At 35.4% G+C, this 17691-nt stretch overlaps 1 protein-coding gene across 1 annotated transcript in view; it reads left to right on the top strand.

Moving 5' to 3' along the window:
* Mmp16 (matrix metallopeptidase 16) overlaps positions 1-17691 on the top strand; it is a 179262-nt gene that overhangs the window by 86696 nt on the left and 74875 nt on the right. Inside the window, exons 2-4 of the mRNA XM_050119116.1 lie at positions 8469-8617; positions 12000-12122; positions 17083-17387. Of these exons, the coding sequence (XP_049975073.1) occupies positions 8469-8617; positions 12000-12122; positions 17083-17387 (577 nt within the window). The remainder of the gene's footprint in view (positions 1-8468; positions 8618-11999; positions 12123-17082; positions 17388-17691) is intronic.

Genomic DNA, 17691 nt, shown 5'->3' with positions numbered 1-17691 from the left:
AAACTTCAATTGTTAAAGAATAAAAAAAACTTATGCAAACACCACTCTTAACCAAAAGGCTATCTTCACTTGATACCCACTGGAAAAGATAAAAATAAGAAAAAATTTCCTCCAGTGGAATGAGACAGGGTATATCAACCATATGATTTTTTATTTAAAATGTTGAAAATCAGACGCTGCTAATTTTCAGTTACCAATTAGTTGAGGAGCACTATTGCACTTTGCCTAAACCATGACTTCAGTTAAGTACAGTAGCCTGTAGTTAAGAATAGAAATGTAAACGTAAGCATTTCTGTAAGTCAGTAAAAGTATCCAAATATGTAAAGAAATTAATGTTAATCAAGTTGACTTAGCCTTTCCAAAATTTATAAAAAAAATTCAAAACATCATCTTACACAGTTTAATTGTATTTTTTCATGTTAAATTTATTGTTTTAAATACAAATTAAGTTCTGAGAAAGTTTTTCTTAAAAGCTAAGGAAGCTTCATGTCCTCTTCTGAGGCTAATGAAGGAGAAAAGCCAGTCATATGTGCAGACTTCTTATCAAGGATGATAAGACTCTATTTTCAATAACTCCAAGCTTAGAGTTTGACCAGTGGGCTATGATGTGGGATTCCCCTCTGTATGCTGTGAATACAATTAATGAATAAAGAAAACTGGCTTGGCCTGATAGGGTAGAACAGAACTAGGTAGGGAAAACTATATTGAATGCTGGGAGAAAGGAGACAGAGTCAGGGAGAAGCCATGTATCCCCACCAGACACAGATGCCAGAACTTTACTCGGTAAACCACAGCCTCGTGGCAATACAGAGATTACTATCTTAAATTAAGATATAAGAGTTAGCTAATAAGAAGATAGAGCTAATGGGCCAAGCAGTGATTTATATTTCTTCTGTGTGATTATTTTGGGTCTGAGCATCCAGCTGGTTGGGAAACAAATAAGCCACCCCTCCTTACAGCGGGGCTAGTTTGTTTTGCCTGTATAACTATCCTGAGACTGATAATGATTGTCTTTGCTGAGAGCCAGAAACGTATTCAAGTAAAGTTAAGTCTCTGCTCTGGCTGATGTGCGGTATCCATGGAGACAAGATTTAGATAGTAATATAGGGTGGAAAATATGAGAGACATTTCTGGAGCCCTAGAGAGGTAGATAACCTGAAATTGCATTGACAGAAATTTCTCTAACTCTCAAACATATTATGATCACAAAAATGAGTCATTGCAAACCTAAGTTTGCTTTATTTGTTAAGCCAGTATGTCATATTAAATTAATCACAAATGAATGAGCGTGGAGAGGTGGAGTATTATGTTGTACTAACAGTGGTGGGATGATATTGCTTTTAAGATACAGAGCTCATCATGTTTAATCAGTTCAGGTATAATTTTGTAGATTGTAGACTGCATGTATTAAACTGTCTGACATTTTGCTGAAATCATTTTTGTACATAAGATTAACTTTTGAGCAAGATTTCAATCATGATTCTATGAGGACAATTTCTGTGATAGTCCTAAGTCATTTTAAACAAAATACTTAGAAGTATGATTATTCCATTAATCACCAGGTTATCACACAGAGCCTTAAGTAGGACGTGATAAACGTCTCATCAGAAGGCGAGAGTGTAACACCTTCACTCAAACACCCTTCAAGATACTGGTTTTGTGTTGAGAAATACTGAATGCGTTTACTTATTCCCATACTCTTTAACACATAGGGAAGTATACTATATTTGATCAAGTACAAATGTGAGGGCAAAGCAACGTTTTGATGGAGTAAGTTGAAAATCAGTAATAACTATGAGGCATATTTATAGAATCTGTTATATTTTAGTAAATAATTTTGAATGTAAACAAAAATGTAAGCATAAAACAGTTAAAATACTGGAAAGGGATTTTCTACTACAGTTTCTTTGTCCATTAATTCTAGCTGTTTATGTTAGCTGCTTTTAGTAATTTCTTACATCATACAGAATTTGTATATATCAGCAAACATATAGTAAATTGGTTTGTATACATATTCACATCACAATATTTTGTGTGTGTTTCTTCATAATGGTCCATTTGTATTGGAATGTAATGAGTGGATACAGGTCAAAGGATATATACATGAAAAGATACAGACCCAAAATTTGTGCAAGACCTTGTTAAGACCATGTAGTAGCATAGAAGCAAATATGTTTTGTTATGTTAGTATAAAAATTTTAGATACCTTGTCAATAAATTTAACAAATACATTATCTAAACTTCCTGTTTTAGTTAGGGTTTCTATTGCTATGAAGAGACAACCATGACCATGGCTAGTTATATGAAAGAAAAATAATTAATTGGGACTAGCTTACATTTTCAGAGAGCTAGTCTATTAAAGCAAGGTACTGCTGAAGGAGCTGAAATTCTACATCTTGATAATCCACAGAAAGCAGGAATAACTCTCTGCTACCCTGGGCATAGCTTGAACATAGGAAACATCAAAGCCTACCCCCACAGACATACTTCTTCTAACAAAGCCATACTACTTCACCAATAGCACACCTACTAATAAGTGACTCTCCCTATTGGGGCAATTTTCTTTCAAACCACCACATTCGATTCCCTGGCCCCCATCGACTTCTTTTTTTTTTAATTGATTTTTATTAAGCTCTACATTTTTTTTCAACTCCTCTCCCTGCCTCTCTGCTCCCCTTCGACCTCTCCCAAGGTCCCCATGCTAGCAATTTACTCAGGAAATATTGTCTCTCTTAGGGTCCTCATTATTGTCTAGATTCTCTTGGATTGTGATTTGTGGCATGTTTTTCTTCACTTTGTGTTTAAAAACCACTTATGAGTGAGTACATGTGATAATTGTCTTTCTGTATCTGGGTTACCTCACTCAAAATGATGTTTTCTAGCTCCATCCATTTTCCTGCAAAACTTAAGATGTCGTTATTTTTTCTGCTATGTAGTACTCCATTGTGTAAATGTACCACATTTTTCTTATCCACTCTTCGGTTGAAGGGCATTTAGTTTGTTTCCAGGTTGTGGTATGACAAACAAAGCTGTTATGAACATAGTTGAGGACATGTCTTTGAGGCATCATTAAGCATCCTTTGGATATATACCCAAAAGTGGTGAGAAAGGTTGTTTCCTAATTTTCTGAGAAATTGCCACACTGACATCCAAAGGGACTGTACCAGCATGCATTCCTACCAGTAATGCAGGAGTGTTCCCTTTATCATGAAGGGATGTTGTGTTTTGAGGGAAATGTAGGACATGCCAGCCAAGGCATGTTGGTATGTGCAGGGCAATGATGGTATCGAAAACATGAGCATCAGTGATCCAGAAACAGCCAAGAGACTGTACAGTTTTTTTTTTCAGAGAGAAATTTGACCTTCCAAAGTTTGCCTATATAGAACTTCCTGAATTTGTTATATTTAGAGATACAGTATTTTAAGCAACTTTAAAACATAATGATAGTAATCGTGATGTGAAGAGGAGGTCTGTTGAATAAAGGGCATGATCTTTTAGGAAACTTGTTATTTCTGGACTAAGTAGAAGAAGTCAAAGTTGAGAGAATCTAGAGCCAGGCCAGCTAATTAGGTACTCAGAAAAACACAGTCGTATTAAGGTGTCAGTAAATGATTGCTTGAGGTACAAGGTCATCTTGAAAATGTGAAGTTTAGCATTCTTTCAGGGCTCTCATATATTTACATTTGGAGTGCTTTCTCAGCTGCTTAGCAGTCCATTCCTACTCAGCCCCCTGACAGAAATCTACCCTATCAAGCGTGGGTGCCTTGACAGTTTTCACTTTCAGTGTGTGGTCAATGGGCATGCTGCCTTGATCCTAAAGCCTGTGTTGTGAACTTAATAGCAGATACCTTGGTGTTTGTCCCGGGATCGTAGCCCTGCTCTTGTGCTACTCCAAACTCTATACACGAAGTAAGAATTTAGAATAACCGCAATGATGGTTTCATTGCGTACGTACTTACTTTATCTGTAAAGTAATCATGAGTTAATCTAACACCTGCTTGAGCTATCACCAGAACTGTATTTGCTTTTACACTACTTTTCTATTCATATACTCTCCAAAATATCTTATCGACTGTCATGATTGTATGCATTTGTTGTTACAGCAGTGTTCAATATATATACACATACTATGTTTGATTAGTTAAGTAATTTCCCAATAGCGGGTAAAATGGCCCTCTCTTGATTTACCTTTCTCCACATTACATAAAGCTTACCAGAAAGTTAGCAATACTCTGCCTGCATACATGGTGTACCAATCTCTTTTTGAGTGCTTAGCTATGTGGATGTAGGAGTGTGCAATCATTGATTAGGGGGTAAGAAATGACAGCATGCCACTTGCATGGCTAACTGTAATATCAGTTAAGCATTAGCATGTAAAGTTACCACTTAACTGGATCTCATATCTCTCATATTTCCTCTCATCTAGCTCAAAATACAAGGAAATTATATAGTTCTTGGGCCTAAAGTTATCAACAAAACATACAAGGAATAAATCCATTTATAAAAATGGCAATGTGATGGTCATTAGAGGGATAACTAATGCCATTAACATGTCACATGGTGTCAATTATTAACAAAATCCTCGCTGAAGTGCTCTAATGGAAATTCATTTGGAAGGATGAGAAGGAAAGTATTTTGTATCTTTTATATAGGAAAGTAAATGAAATGCCCCAAGGCCAGAGGTAATTTAAATTGTATCAGAAATACATAAAAATGACAGTGTGTTGGTAATATAAAAAGAAGGTTCTGTGTGAAGAAGTTACAGAATTTACAGTGTCTCTTTATTCACTTACATGACATAATAAGGAGTTTATCTTTAGGGTTAATTTGAGAAATAGCTCATAGATTATAATCACATGAACAATATAGTCTCCACCTTTGCTTTAAAAAACAGTTATATGTTACATCCATTAGAATATCCACGATTCTAAAATTTTAATTGGAAATGAAAAGTTAGCCATGTATAATATGCCACTATACTTCCTAATAAAATGAATTCTAATAGCCATTGCTTTAGCCAACTCAAGCTGTTTTATCAAACTTTTTTACTGGGATCTGCTAATAAATAGTGTTGCAAACAGTTTGGGGGACTGGAAACAATTGCCATAGATTTTGGATTTGAAAATGAGGGCCCCTTTTCCAAGTGCATGCTGCTAACCTTTCATAGTGTGCTCAGAGATTAAAAAGAAAACATAAAGCAAAGAAAACCAGCCTGTCTCATCCTACTGTATGTTCCTCTCTACTGCTGGGATTAAAGTGTGCACCACCACTGCCCAGTCTCTATGGTTCACGAGCGTAGCTTCTGGGTTTAAAGATGTGTGCCACCACTGTCTGGTCTGTATGACTGACAAGTGTGGCTGCTTTGCACTGACTTTCAGGCAAGCTTTATTTATTAAAACACAAATAATATGCCACTATACTTCCTATTTATAGTACAAACTAATGAGGGTGATATCTCTTGGCTAGCATTTATTTAAAAAAAAATGAAAAATTCCATTCTGCAGAGAGAAGCATTGTTTTTGGTTGTGCTTCCAATACGATATATCACTAAATATTGGAAATAAACTGTATCTGAAAGGTAGGAATATATGTGGGTAAGATAACATGGAGAATACAGTTAGGTTGAGATCGTGTAGATCCTTTTGAGGTTTGTGGTTTTCTAGTGACAATGACTAAAATTACTAGAGTGTAAATCAGGTCAATTTTCATTGAAGAACCTTCCTGTTGTTAATGTTTTTAATGCTCTTAAATCCACTTTTTCTAATGACAAAATTAAAATAAAATAAGTAAATTATAACAATTCACCAAGGCCCAGTTTGGCAAATATTTTACATCTTCCATGTTTTGAAATAAGGAATATTTTCAAGCAGTGCATGATTCTTTTATTTTGGCCTCTGCTTCCAAAGGCTATTTAAAAATACGTTTCAAACTTGTCCTATTTTAAGGCAAATTTCCAGTTGAACAGACACAATTTTAGTAATAAAAAGCATAAATACTATGACTTACTGAGCACCGAATTTGCTGTGAGTTTTATATACTCTGTCTTCAGCCTCATGTTGTCCTCAAATGCACATTTGAAGACCATATTCCCTAAGTACCCATAATGTGCATTTGGGCACTGAATATGTACTGAAAAGATTCCAAGGCACAAAATTTATCTCTGGAGACAAATTTGCTTTTATCAGTGATCTAGGAGTATCAGGAGTTTAAATCAAAGTTTAAGGGGTGGGTATATTTCTGTTAGCAGCATATGAGGATGAATGTGTGTATTGCAGGCTGTTAAATGTGATGTATATACATATCTGCCCATATATACATATATATTTATATACAACTATATGTGAACATGTATGATTAATGAAACAGACACAAAAATAGATACCATATTGTTACCATTGGGAACTATTAAGAACCTGGTGTAAGATAGATCTTCAAATATTACTTTGCATAGTTTTTAACAATTTTTTTTGTAGTTTCATAGAAAATTTCCTTCTTGGCTGACAAAATCCTGACGTTAATATATCACTCAAAATAAACTGCCTGTAAGATGGAAAGTCTCATACCTTGCATGCTGTTTTATAACTAAAAAGAATTACCCACTTGTCCTTCATCAGAAAAAGCAGCAATCCATGATAAAGAGTAAAATATTAGAGAATAAACAGAAGAAATATAAAACTTCATTTTTACATTATTTAAAATCACTTGTTTTGGAAAGATTAAAGCATAATTTAAATCATATGTACATTTTCTAAAACATGATATCTTTCATTATGCACTTCATATTTATGTATTTTTATATTTTCTATATTTTAACATAAATCATAGGTTTTCTTATTAATATTTTCTCTTTATTGTTCTTATAAATGAAATTGCCAGTAGCTGAGCACCAAAGTGTAACCTAGCAACAAACCGCTTCCTAGGACATAAGGCATAAATGTGCTGCTATAGAAAATTTACTGGTGCTTAAAATATTTTGCTCATGTATTCTATTAAAGTCTTCTTTTTTAGCAATTGAATTAAAATATTGAATTTCATACTAAGTAATATTATTGACTGCCTCCTTCATTGAGAAAACACCAGAGTCTTTCTCTGATTTCGCCACTGCTAAATAGGTGACTGGATGGCTTTCTCTGGCAGCGTGCTCATTACAGATTAGATGAGAGGCATCATGACACACTTTCTTCATTTAGGTGGCTGTTTTTGAGATTGACTTTTACCAATCACCTTCTTGATTGCAGTGCGGTGCCCATTTTAAATAGCTTTTATCAAGCTGATGATACATACGGATTGTAATTTTAGGTGTGTAAATTTTTGAGACTCCATGGAAGTTTATCCTTTTCTTTTCACATTTTAAATCCTGCGTATTTAATATTATCTTTTATAAAATGCATTAAACAATGCATTTTATTGGATAGTTATATATGCTTGGAAACTGAATTTTCTGGGCAATAGTTATAACTTATATAATGCCAGTTATTACAGAAAAATCACCCTCCCATATAATCATTTGCATGATAACTAGGCCACATCAGGGAGAAACACCCCCAGCTGAATGACTTCCCTAAGTACTGCTGCAATAACATGAGACTTAGAAATTAGTCAAGTAGTTCACTGCTGTTAAAGAAACCCTGAAACCCTGGGAAGACTGAGACAAGAGATCGCATGCTAGGGTAGGGATGGGCACAAGACTGTACTTGTGGAGTGAAGGCATGAAACTCTGGGGAAGCATGCCTGTCCTCCTGGTGGGGATGGGTTCTTTTCCTCCAGTGCCTCAGTTCAGATGAGGACATTTCCTTTAATCTAACTTCTTTCTCCCACCATCCTCCCAAGTCTTCTCCCTGAGGAAAATATGAGAATCAGGAAACTAAGCTGCTAAGAAAGTTGAATATTATCTATCAATTTCACATTATGAACTACATTAAGTAATGGTTATTCCTCATATGAAAGTGTTACACAGTCTTGAGGCTATCCAGCTACAGTTGGGTAAAGTGTTTACGTCAATATTGTATGCAAACGCCATGAGTAGCATAGTTCCTCTGTAAAGATACCCATCCCAGCTGCAGGCATTGCTCAGTTGTCCATAGAAAAGTTCTTTAGATACATCCTATGCATATTCCTTACTCCTTACAGCAAAGATACCTTGACAGGCTTCTGGGAAAAAATGATTTTGGAGTTTGGTTCCTTGAGGACACATGAAATCTTATTTGTATTTCTATTTCATATTAGGTATAGAAATTATGTACAGTAATTACCTAAGTAGTGATGAATCACACTTTTTACTCATTCACATGTAAAACGTTAGAAACGTCTACAACCACTTCAGGATCATAAGATAATCTAAAGTACATAAGGTTTATTTTATATATATATCAAATAAATTTACCATCTAGTGTTGATATCAATCAACTTCCATAACAATATTGTTAAATTGTAAAGGTGATCTAAAGGAATTGTGCTTGTGATTACAGGTTTGGTTACAAAAATACGGCTACCTTCCACCGACTGATCCCAGAATGTCCGTGCTGCGTTCTGCAGAGACCATGCAATCGGCCCTAGCTGCCATGCAACAATTCTACGGCATTAACATGACGGGAAAAGTGGACAGAAACACAATTGAGTAAGTAACGTCCTCCAAGTTCCTTCTCTCATGGACTCTTGAGCCCAGATAAATAGTCGACAAAACTACGCAGACTTCAACAACCCCTATTGATATGTTTTGCTTTTATAAACTTTTCTTTGGAATGTATCCTATTTCCAACCCCAGTCTTTTGAGGCTTTTCTTAATCATGCATACACAATGTCAGGTTGCTAACATTGTTTTAACAACACAGTTTGAATCAGGAAAGAAAATATGAGCAAGAGACAAAGTAAATGCATATTTTAAGACAGTGTATGAAGTGGCAATTAGTGTTACCTGCTTTGTGTGGTTTGTGAGAGTTTCTGTTCACATCTCTGCAAAATATTACCTTGTTTGCAGCTTCACGTTGGATGGGATAGGATGCATGCTTAAACACAGTTGACGAGAGAAACAGTATAAATAATGTTCTTATATTGTGCTGGTAGGGAAAATTCAAAACTGGGCCATTGAAAGTTTGCTAGGTACCTATTGTGACAGCAATCTAAAAGAGAAACATTAAATACTATTTTTCACTGGAAAGAGTTTGCTCATGCCTTGTAATAACAGCTATTAATTTGGTGCTTTATCCATTATTCCTTCATCTATTGATTAAAAAAGTGGTTCTTCAGGTATCCACTTTGTGAAAGGCTACAAGAACAAATTTATTACCTCTTTGGTAATGTAACTTTGTGTGTTCACAGCATGCAGTGGCGTAGTATTTTGGACAGAGGCTCCTAGAAGGTTGTGTAATATCATGAAGCATAATTAATGGTCCTCTACTACAAAGGAGGGATTGATTTTTTTCCTCTGTACGCAGGCAAAACTCTTTGTGTTCTTAGCACTCCGACACTCACAAAGTGAATATATCCCTGTTACTTGATGATCATGCATTAAACATCACAAAAGAGAAAATACTATTTTCTCTCTATTTTCCAGGATAAAGAGAGGACTATCAGAGGCCAAATGAAGTATAGGGAAATTGCACAACTCGGGCATTTTGGCATCAAGCTTGGGAGGCTTCCTTCTGGATATGTCAAAAATATCATTCATTTTTCTTTGTAAAAATGAAACAAATTCTGACCCATCACATTTAATCTGAAATTCTATTTCTTTTGTAATGGTCACTTAAGACTGTTGGTCATCGTATCTCTGTATCACCAAGATAGGAGCTCATAGGATTGAAACTTTAAAATTAAACTTCAAAGTAGGTTTTAAAAATTAAGATCTTAAGTCCCTGAGGTTTTAAATAGATGTATAAGTACTGGCTAGTCCAGACCTTAGGAAATGAAAATCAATGAAAAATTAACAACATTCTGCAACAGTTAGAAGCCTCATATCAATATTGGGGATAGAATTTCAAAATCCCAGCCCTGAGTACCTCTAGTCATTGTAAGTACCTATTCATAGAGACACATCGGAATCAGACATTTTTCTTCATACTATAAGTATCTGTTATCACTAATAAATGTAGGCTTTGATAATAAGGAAAAACCAGTTCTGGCATTTAGTTTCTGACCTAATCTCCCTGCTCTTCATATTATTAACCCTTTTTGATTTTGTCTCTCCCCATTCTCTTCCATGAAGCCCCTCTTTTGCTCTAGATTGCTTGTCCTTAAACCTTATTGTTGCTACAACTAAAAGCCCCATGACTTCATTTTCCTGCTGTCTATTTTTTTCAATGAAATAATTAATACTGAGGTGTTATGTCTCCTCATATCAAATACTTTGAAGTATAAGCCCTCTAATCATGCTTTAAAAGCATTGCTCTGTGCTTTCTTTAATTCAAATTAACATATAAGGATAATCATGCTGAAACTGCAGGATGATAAGTTATGATGGTCCACACTTATAATATAAGAATATAGAAGTGGAGGCAGGGTGATTGACACAAATGTGACACCATTTTGGCTTGCACAGTGAGTTTCATTAAATACTGATGCAAGAGTGAAGCCTTCTCACGAAAAACTGTGCTGGGGAGATGGCACCTTAGTTAGGGGTGTTTGCTGCTTGTCTTAGGTACATTTCAACTATTGTTACAACACACCATGACTAAGGCAACTTATAAAAGAGTTTATTGGACGGTATGGTTTCAATGGTGAGTCCATGGCTGTCAGAGAGAAAGTACCCCTGGAGTTTGAGTTACAGTCAGTTGTCAACTGCTCGATCTGGGTGCTAAGAACTGAACTCAGTTCCTCTACAAGAACTGTAAATATCCACAACCCTGGTCATTCTAGCCCTTCATCTGATTTTAAATTAAAAAAAATCCTCCCCCTCCTTTGGCAAACAGACATATGGTACAGTTGAGCTATAATTCTCAGGCAATTAAAGTGATTATTCTAATTGCAGTAATCCTTGTATTATGTTAAAGTAATTAACCACGTCTAAGTAACAAATTTGGTAATGCTTTGAATAGAATATTTTATTACTTTTTTGTTCATTAGAACTGACATTAGAAAGATAGTAGTGTTTATTCTCCACCAAAAACTAAATCCATTGTCTAATAGTATATTAATTCTTTTAAATGATAAGTTGGCTAACTAATTCATTATTTAAACAAGCTCATTTAAATTCCTTAATGAATAGACAATGCTATCGCAGGCATAAAATATATTTTAGCAAGTTGAGAAATTCAAGCTCGTTATGTAGGGCATGCCTGATTTTTGTTTCCTAATTTTAAATGTAACTTGTGGGGGTTCTTTTTTAATGGATATATAGCAGTATATAGCAAAGAATTCATGATGAGAGGGTTATCTCTTACAGGGCTTACTATTCTCTCTACTTTCATAGATGTACCACGTATGTGTGCATATTTGAGTAGTTCTGATTATCTGAATAATGACTCATAGATTAGTCAACAGATGCTAATATGTTTTATTTGAACCATTTTAGCTCTAAGTAGCATTTCTAAAAACTTACTATGGCCGTGCGGTGGTGGCGCACGCCTTTAATCCCAGCACTCGGGAGGCAGAGGCAGGCGGATCTCTGTGAGTTCGAGACCAGCCTGGTCTACAAGAGCTAGAGGCACCAAAACCACAGAGAAACCCTGTCTCGAAAAAAAAAAAAAAAAAAAAAACCTAAAAACTTACTATGAAAATGGGAAGTGAAGATTTCCTCTAGGTTACATACTTCTCAACAGTGGATTCTATATAGAAATTTCAAGGAACTTCTTTCTGTAGTTATCTCAAAGTACACTGGAGGAAGTAAATGCACTGAAAATTTTGTGTAGTACCACATTGTGTTAACTGTTTCTGAAAATGTATGGCATCTATTTAGTTTAAATTGTAAGGACATTGAACATGGGCCCTATCACTCTATGGGTTGCTGTCTGCTTTCCCTTTGAAATTATTAAGAAGAGTTGCTGAAAAATACCCACTTTTTTCAGTTGGATGAAGAAGCCTCGGTGCGGTGTCCCGGACCAGACAAGAGGCAGCTCCAAATTCAACGTTCGTCGAAAGCGCTACGCACTGACTGGTCAGAAGTGGCAGCACAGGCATATCACTTACAGGTGCAAGCCCCCACCCCTACCCCCAGCCTTGTTTCTTTCCAGTGCTTTCTCATTCCCTTTGATACGTGTTATTTTACGAAGATGGACTACGTGTCTGTAATCAGTGACATATTGCCCTTTGAAAGGTATTTATAGTTGAAAAAAATAAGCAAGTAGCATAACTTTTAATTCTATCTTTTATTCAAAATGCTTTTGAAATAACTGATAACACTGAAAACACTTGGCTTTTGTTTGTGCATTTGGTTTTTGCTGTGGTATTTACTGAACTTGATATCAGAATGACAAACAACATAATGTTACCACTACTTCATTGGAAATTTTATGTTTTTTTTTTTTAAACCCACTGAACTACCAATACTTTAAGGGTTCCACTTTGATCAAAGAACAGTGCTCAGACCCTGGAGAACAACAAATAAAACATGAGCACTCTGTGTGTCCTTAGGGAATATATATCGGTGGGGAGACTAGCAATTCTATAAATGTCATGTCTGTATGAAAAGGAAGAAACAAAACATGCCCACCCAACATCAGGACTGGCCTAGCCATTCTAGAAAATCAGGGGGTCTTTTTAATGAAATGCCTCTTCTTAGACAAGGCTCATAAGAATATTTGAAACAACTTGTTGAACCAATGGATAGGAGATGGAAGACACTGCATGGAGAGGGTATGCCAAAAATACTTCAATCAAATTATATGATGAGGAGAGGAAATTATAATTCTTGCTATTTTCACAAATAGGCCTTAATGAAGTGTTTAAAGGCAGCATTGAAATGATTTGGTTTGGTTTTCTCTATATACAACTAGAATACGGCATTTGTACTTATTTTGATTATTTAGAGGTCTAACCTAAATCAGAGTTATAATCTCATATTGTCCTTTCAGATAAAATAACACTAGATAATTGTTTTATGGAAATTATGTCAGCTACTCTTCAGATAAATTAAAGACAAAATAACCTTGGCTCTTCCCATGAAGCTAGTATTCACCGTCATTTAAATTTTTCTGTGGGTTATTCATTTAGTTATAGAAACATTCCATACCACTTACACTATCTGTGCTTTCAAAAGAAAGTTAAATATTATTCCCGGAAATCAGTATGGAATAATGCTTCTATCTCCCCAGCAACAGCAATATTCATGCCCGCTGTCCTTCTTTTTCCCGTGAGCTCCATTATCAAGTAGAGCTTAGTAAAGAGGTAGGAGACTGTGTGTATACGTTAGCCAAGACTGAGAGCAATTCTGTTCCTGGTTTGGTGACATAGAAGTAGTTAGAAACTTAATAGACCACTATAAAATGAAGGGTTTGAAAAATTAAAATTACTGTCACTTATACTTTGCACTTCTCTCCATAAAGCCTAGCATAATTCTAAACAATTACAAAATAATAAAAATTATAGCCATCTTAAACAATTATAGGCTTTCATCTTCATAACAGTTTTAGACCAATGAATCTTGAACAGCACAGTTTCCGCTGTCAGGAATATTTTCCTTAGTGTGGCACATTTGCAAATCTGATCGATCATCCAGAATCACTCTGTATTGCTGATGGAGAACCATCAGTTACATTACCGTTCACTCTGTCTGGTTCGATTCACTTGGCTGGCATATGAAGTCATGTGTCTATGTCTAAAATATTATACATGTAGCGTCACTGCCCTAAAAAGCCCATGTCTTACCAATTTATTCCATCTCTTTTCTCTCTAAACCCTCAGTAATTACTGCTTTTTTTAAAAAAAAAAAAATGATGTGAGCATTGTTTTGTTTTGGTATGGTTTGGGGTTTTTTTGAGAGGGTTTCTTGGTTTTGCTTTGGAGCATGTCCTGAAACTAGATTTTGTAGACTACGCTGGCCTCAATCTCACAGAGATCCTCCTGCTTCTGCCTTCTGAGTGCTGGGATTAGAGATTGCACGTCACCATCTGGAGGCTTAATTATCTTTAGTCACAGTCCATTGAAGGAAGTAAAGCATAGGAACTCAAATCTGATGGGTCGTGGATGCAGGAACTGATACAGAGCACACAGAGGAGGGCTGCTTGCTGGCAAGCTCCCTCTGTCTCCTTCAGGCTGCTTTCTTATAGAGCTCCAGGCCAAATTCCCAGGATTCATGCCAGGGCTGGGCCTTCCCAGCCAATTAAGCTGCTAATTAAGAACCTGCCTAACAGGTTTCCTTAGAACTGGATCTTATGAGGCATTTTCTCTATTAAAAGTCCCTCTCACCAAAAGCTTCTGGCTCGTCAAATGGACTTAAAAGTAACTAGGACACAGTGGCGGGATTCTCATTGTTCATGGAGATATAATACTTGAATGATTTCTTTAATGAAATAAAATATTCAGCATCATCTGCACTTACATGCTATCGGAATATCTTCTTTGGTGAAGTGTCTCCTCAGATTTTCTGGTTAATAACTACATGGTTTTCTTGTTTAAGAAACTTACCAGTTTTTCTCTGAGTCTTTAATAAGTTATACCTTCAACCATTTTCTCTTGTTTAGTGATCTGCCTTCCACTGTCTTTGTGATCTTTTTAAGAGCAGTTGTTTGAATTCTAATAATGCCCAACTCATTCACTTCCTTTGTTGTTATTTGTAGTGTCTCAAAAATACTTCATCATGATTGGCTTAGGAAGGTGGCTAGACGCTGATGGTGAAATATTGACTTCTTGTTGTTGGTTGTGTATTCTGAGTGAGGAATCTAGATAAGTCCTCATTCTGCAGGAAACCCTTCCAAATAGCATGTCTTTAGCAGTATTGTAGTTCCATAGTGTATAAAGGGGATAAATGGTTACTAGTAATTTAATTTGCACAAGATTAAGAATGATGCCTTCACTTGGCGAGCCTCTGCTGCATCAAGATGGGAAATGAGTTCTAACAGGCTTTGATGCCTCCAAGGAGATACTTCCTCTTTCTCAAAACGTAACCTAGGACAGTATGCTGAATGATGGAAAAGGTGTGCTCAAACCGACAACCATCCTTGAGCAGGCAGAAAGCAGTTTCTTCTACGCATCCTTTCACTAATCTTAAATTTAGTTGTGTGTTTCCCCTCAAAAATGCATCCTGTCTCTACTGGCACCAGCTGATCTTAGTTCCACCATCTTCCATCAGGGGGTTTGCAAAAGTTCTTAAAATCGTCCATTTCAGCATTTTCTCTGCCACCTTATACGTTCCTCATTGTGAATCAAGTCATTTATTTATGGCAGCAGACCAACATCTAAGAGTCATTCCTAACACTCCATTTGTTCTTCCTCCACTTAAAGCAACAAATACGATGTAAAGGTAGAGGGCATTGGTGAAAAGATAATATTCATAAATTATGAAGCAAAATGACTTTAATGCTACATAAAAGGTTCTCTCAATAGTTCATGCTAGAGATTTGTTCTGAAAGTTAAACATTCACCTCATTTATGAGAATAATTAATAAAATTAATTCGAAAGCCTTTTACCACTTGCAGCTTCCTGGATCACTCCTTGCTTCCCAACTTTGCTCTGCTCTTTTGTATAGAATAAATAATATTTATCGACATATTAAAATGTAAATAAGGCCTCGACTATGTATTATAAAGGAAAAGGAAGCTCATTTTTAGATGTATGGGGTATACAGAATCCACAACAATGGATGCTCAGGGTATTGAGGAAAATGCTCCTCTGAGCATTTTCGTCTCTCTCATAGGAAAAGTTCCTTTAAATTCTTGCAAATTCTCACATTTTTGTGAGATATGTATCATTATTCACCTCCATGTATTGTTGGTGGGATGAAATAAGGTTTATTCTCTATTTGTCACACTCACAATGCCCAAGTAAGGTCATTATTATTATGGCATGTGTAATGATTATAAACAATTTAGTTATATATAATCAGAATGTTACCTTTTCTACTAGAAAGTACATCATAAAAAGTTTTTGATGTTGAGAAATAAATCTGAAAAAGAGAGACAAATTTTAGTCCACTATTAGCAATGGCATGCAGTTTAATGGCATATTTTGGCTACATCACTATCATTGTAGATTGCAGCTTTGACAATCACCTCTGATGACTGTACAGCAAGCTATATTCCGTTGAACATCCTAGCACTTTTTATATGAAAGATTTTACTTTAGGTAATCTTATGTGGAGAATATTACTGATTGAAAGGATTTAAAACCTTTGAACCTTATAGTATTCATCTGTTAATTTTAAACTGTAGCTGCATTCTGTACCATAAAATTATATAAACAAGTTTCATATATGTTGTATTTTAGAGAAATTATGAGGAAATTATATATATATACATACATATGTATGTATATATATGAGTAGAGTTAAATGAATCAAAAATAGTAATTTGCCTCATCAACTTATATTAATGTTAGACCAGGGTGAAGCTAATAATGTCTAGATAACATTTTCATTTACTCCTGGTTCCATTTAAATTCACAAAATGTGTAAATCTTTGTTGTAAGTAGCTATTTTAGTTACTTTTTTTTTTTAACTGAAAAGGCTCAGTTAAGCAGAGCAGAATATCAGATACCACAATAACTGGGCCTTTGTTAACAAAATTAAAACTTGCTTCATGCTGAGTTTGTTTTCACAGATCTACAGATAAAGATATTATTTGATTGGCTAATTACAGTGATATACTTCTTCAATGATGGAAATAAAAAGGAAGTTGGTATTTTTGTTTCAGCTCAAAGCTCCTGCACCTGTTTGATCACTTAGAAAACTGGTTGATCTGTCATCCTACCTTCCACTACCCATCCTATGCAGATCTTCTCCCTAATAGCCTTGGCTCATAAATGCCCCCTTGATGATAATGAAATAGCTGGTGTAATGAACAATGTCTATAAAGTCACTAAAAATGAATGAATTCTATTGCTCTATAATACAGCCATTTTCATTCATAATTTTGAACTAAAGAGGTGAAAAAAATTACAGTAGTTTAAATTACACCCAAGAAGCCACACTGATCATTGTTTTTTCCAACTTTCAGTATAAAGAACGTAACTCCAAAAGTTGGAGACCCTGAGACCAGGAGAGCAATTCGCCGTGCCTTTGATGTGTGGCAGAATGTAACTCCATTAACATTTGAAGAAGTTCCCTACAGTGAACTAGAAAATGGCAAACGTGATGTGGATATAACCATCATTTTTGCATCTGGTTTTCATGGAGACAGTTCCCCCTTTGATGGGGAGGGAGGATTTTTGGCACATGCCTATTTCCCGGGACCAGGAATTGGAGGAGATACTCATTTTGATTCTGATGAGCCGTGGACACTGGGAAATCCCAATCACGATGGTAAGTGCATCATTTCTTTCCAAGTTTAATGATCTCCATTTTATTTTAAGATGCTCAAGTAATTTTTAATTGATAAAATTAAGGCAGAGAGTCTATATATTACTTGCAAAATATAAAAGTAGTGTTTAAGGCTTTTTTAGATTGGGAAAATAATTGATCAAAATCACTACTTTGTTTAGTTATGTATGTGTTCCTTGAAGAATAGATATAAATGTAAACACAAAATTGCATTGCTCTTGCAAATCATCACTTTTAAAAATAATTTATAGTTTATCCTTAAAGTCCTGAAATATTCATCATATAC

Source organism: Alexandromys fortis, unplaced genomic scaffold (genome assembly GCF_014885135.2).
Source record: "Alexandromys fortis isolate MF-2015 unplaced genomic scaffold, M_Fortis_MF-2015_v1.1 scaffold_18, whole genome shotgun sequence".
NCBI lineage: Eukaryota > Metazoa > Chordata > Mammalia > Rodentia > Cricetidae > Alexandromys > Alexandromys fortis.
This window is presented reverse-complemented; position numbering and strand designations above follow the sequence as displayed.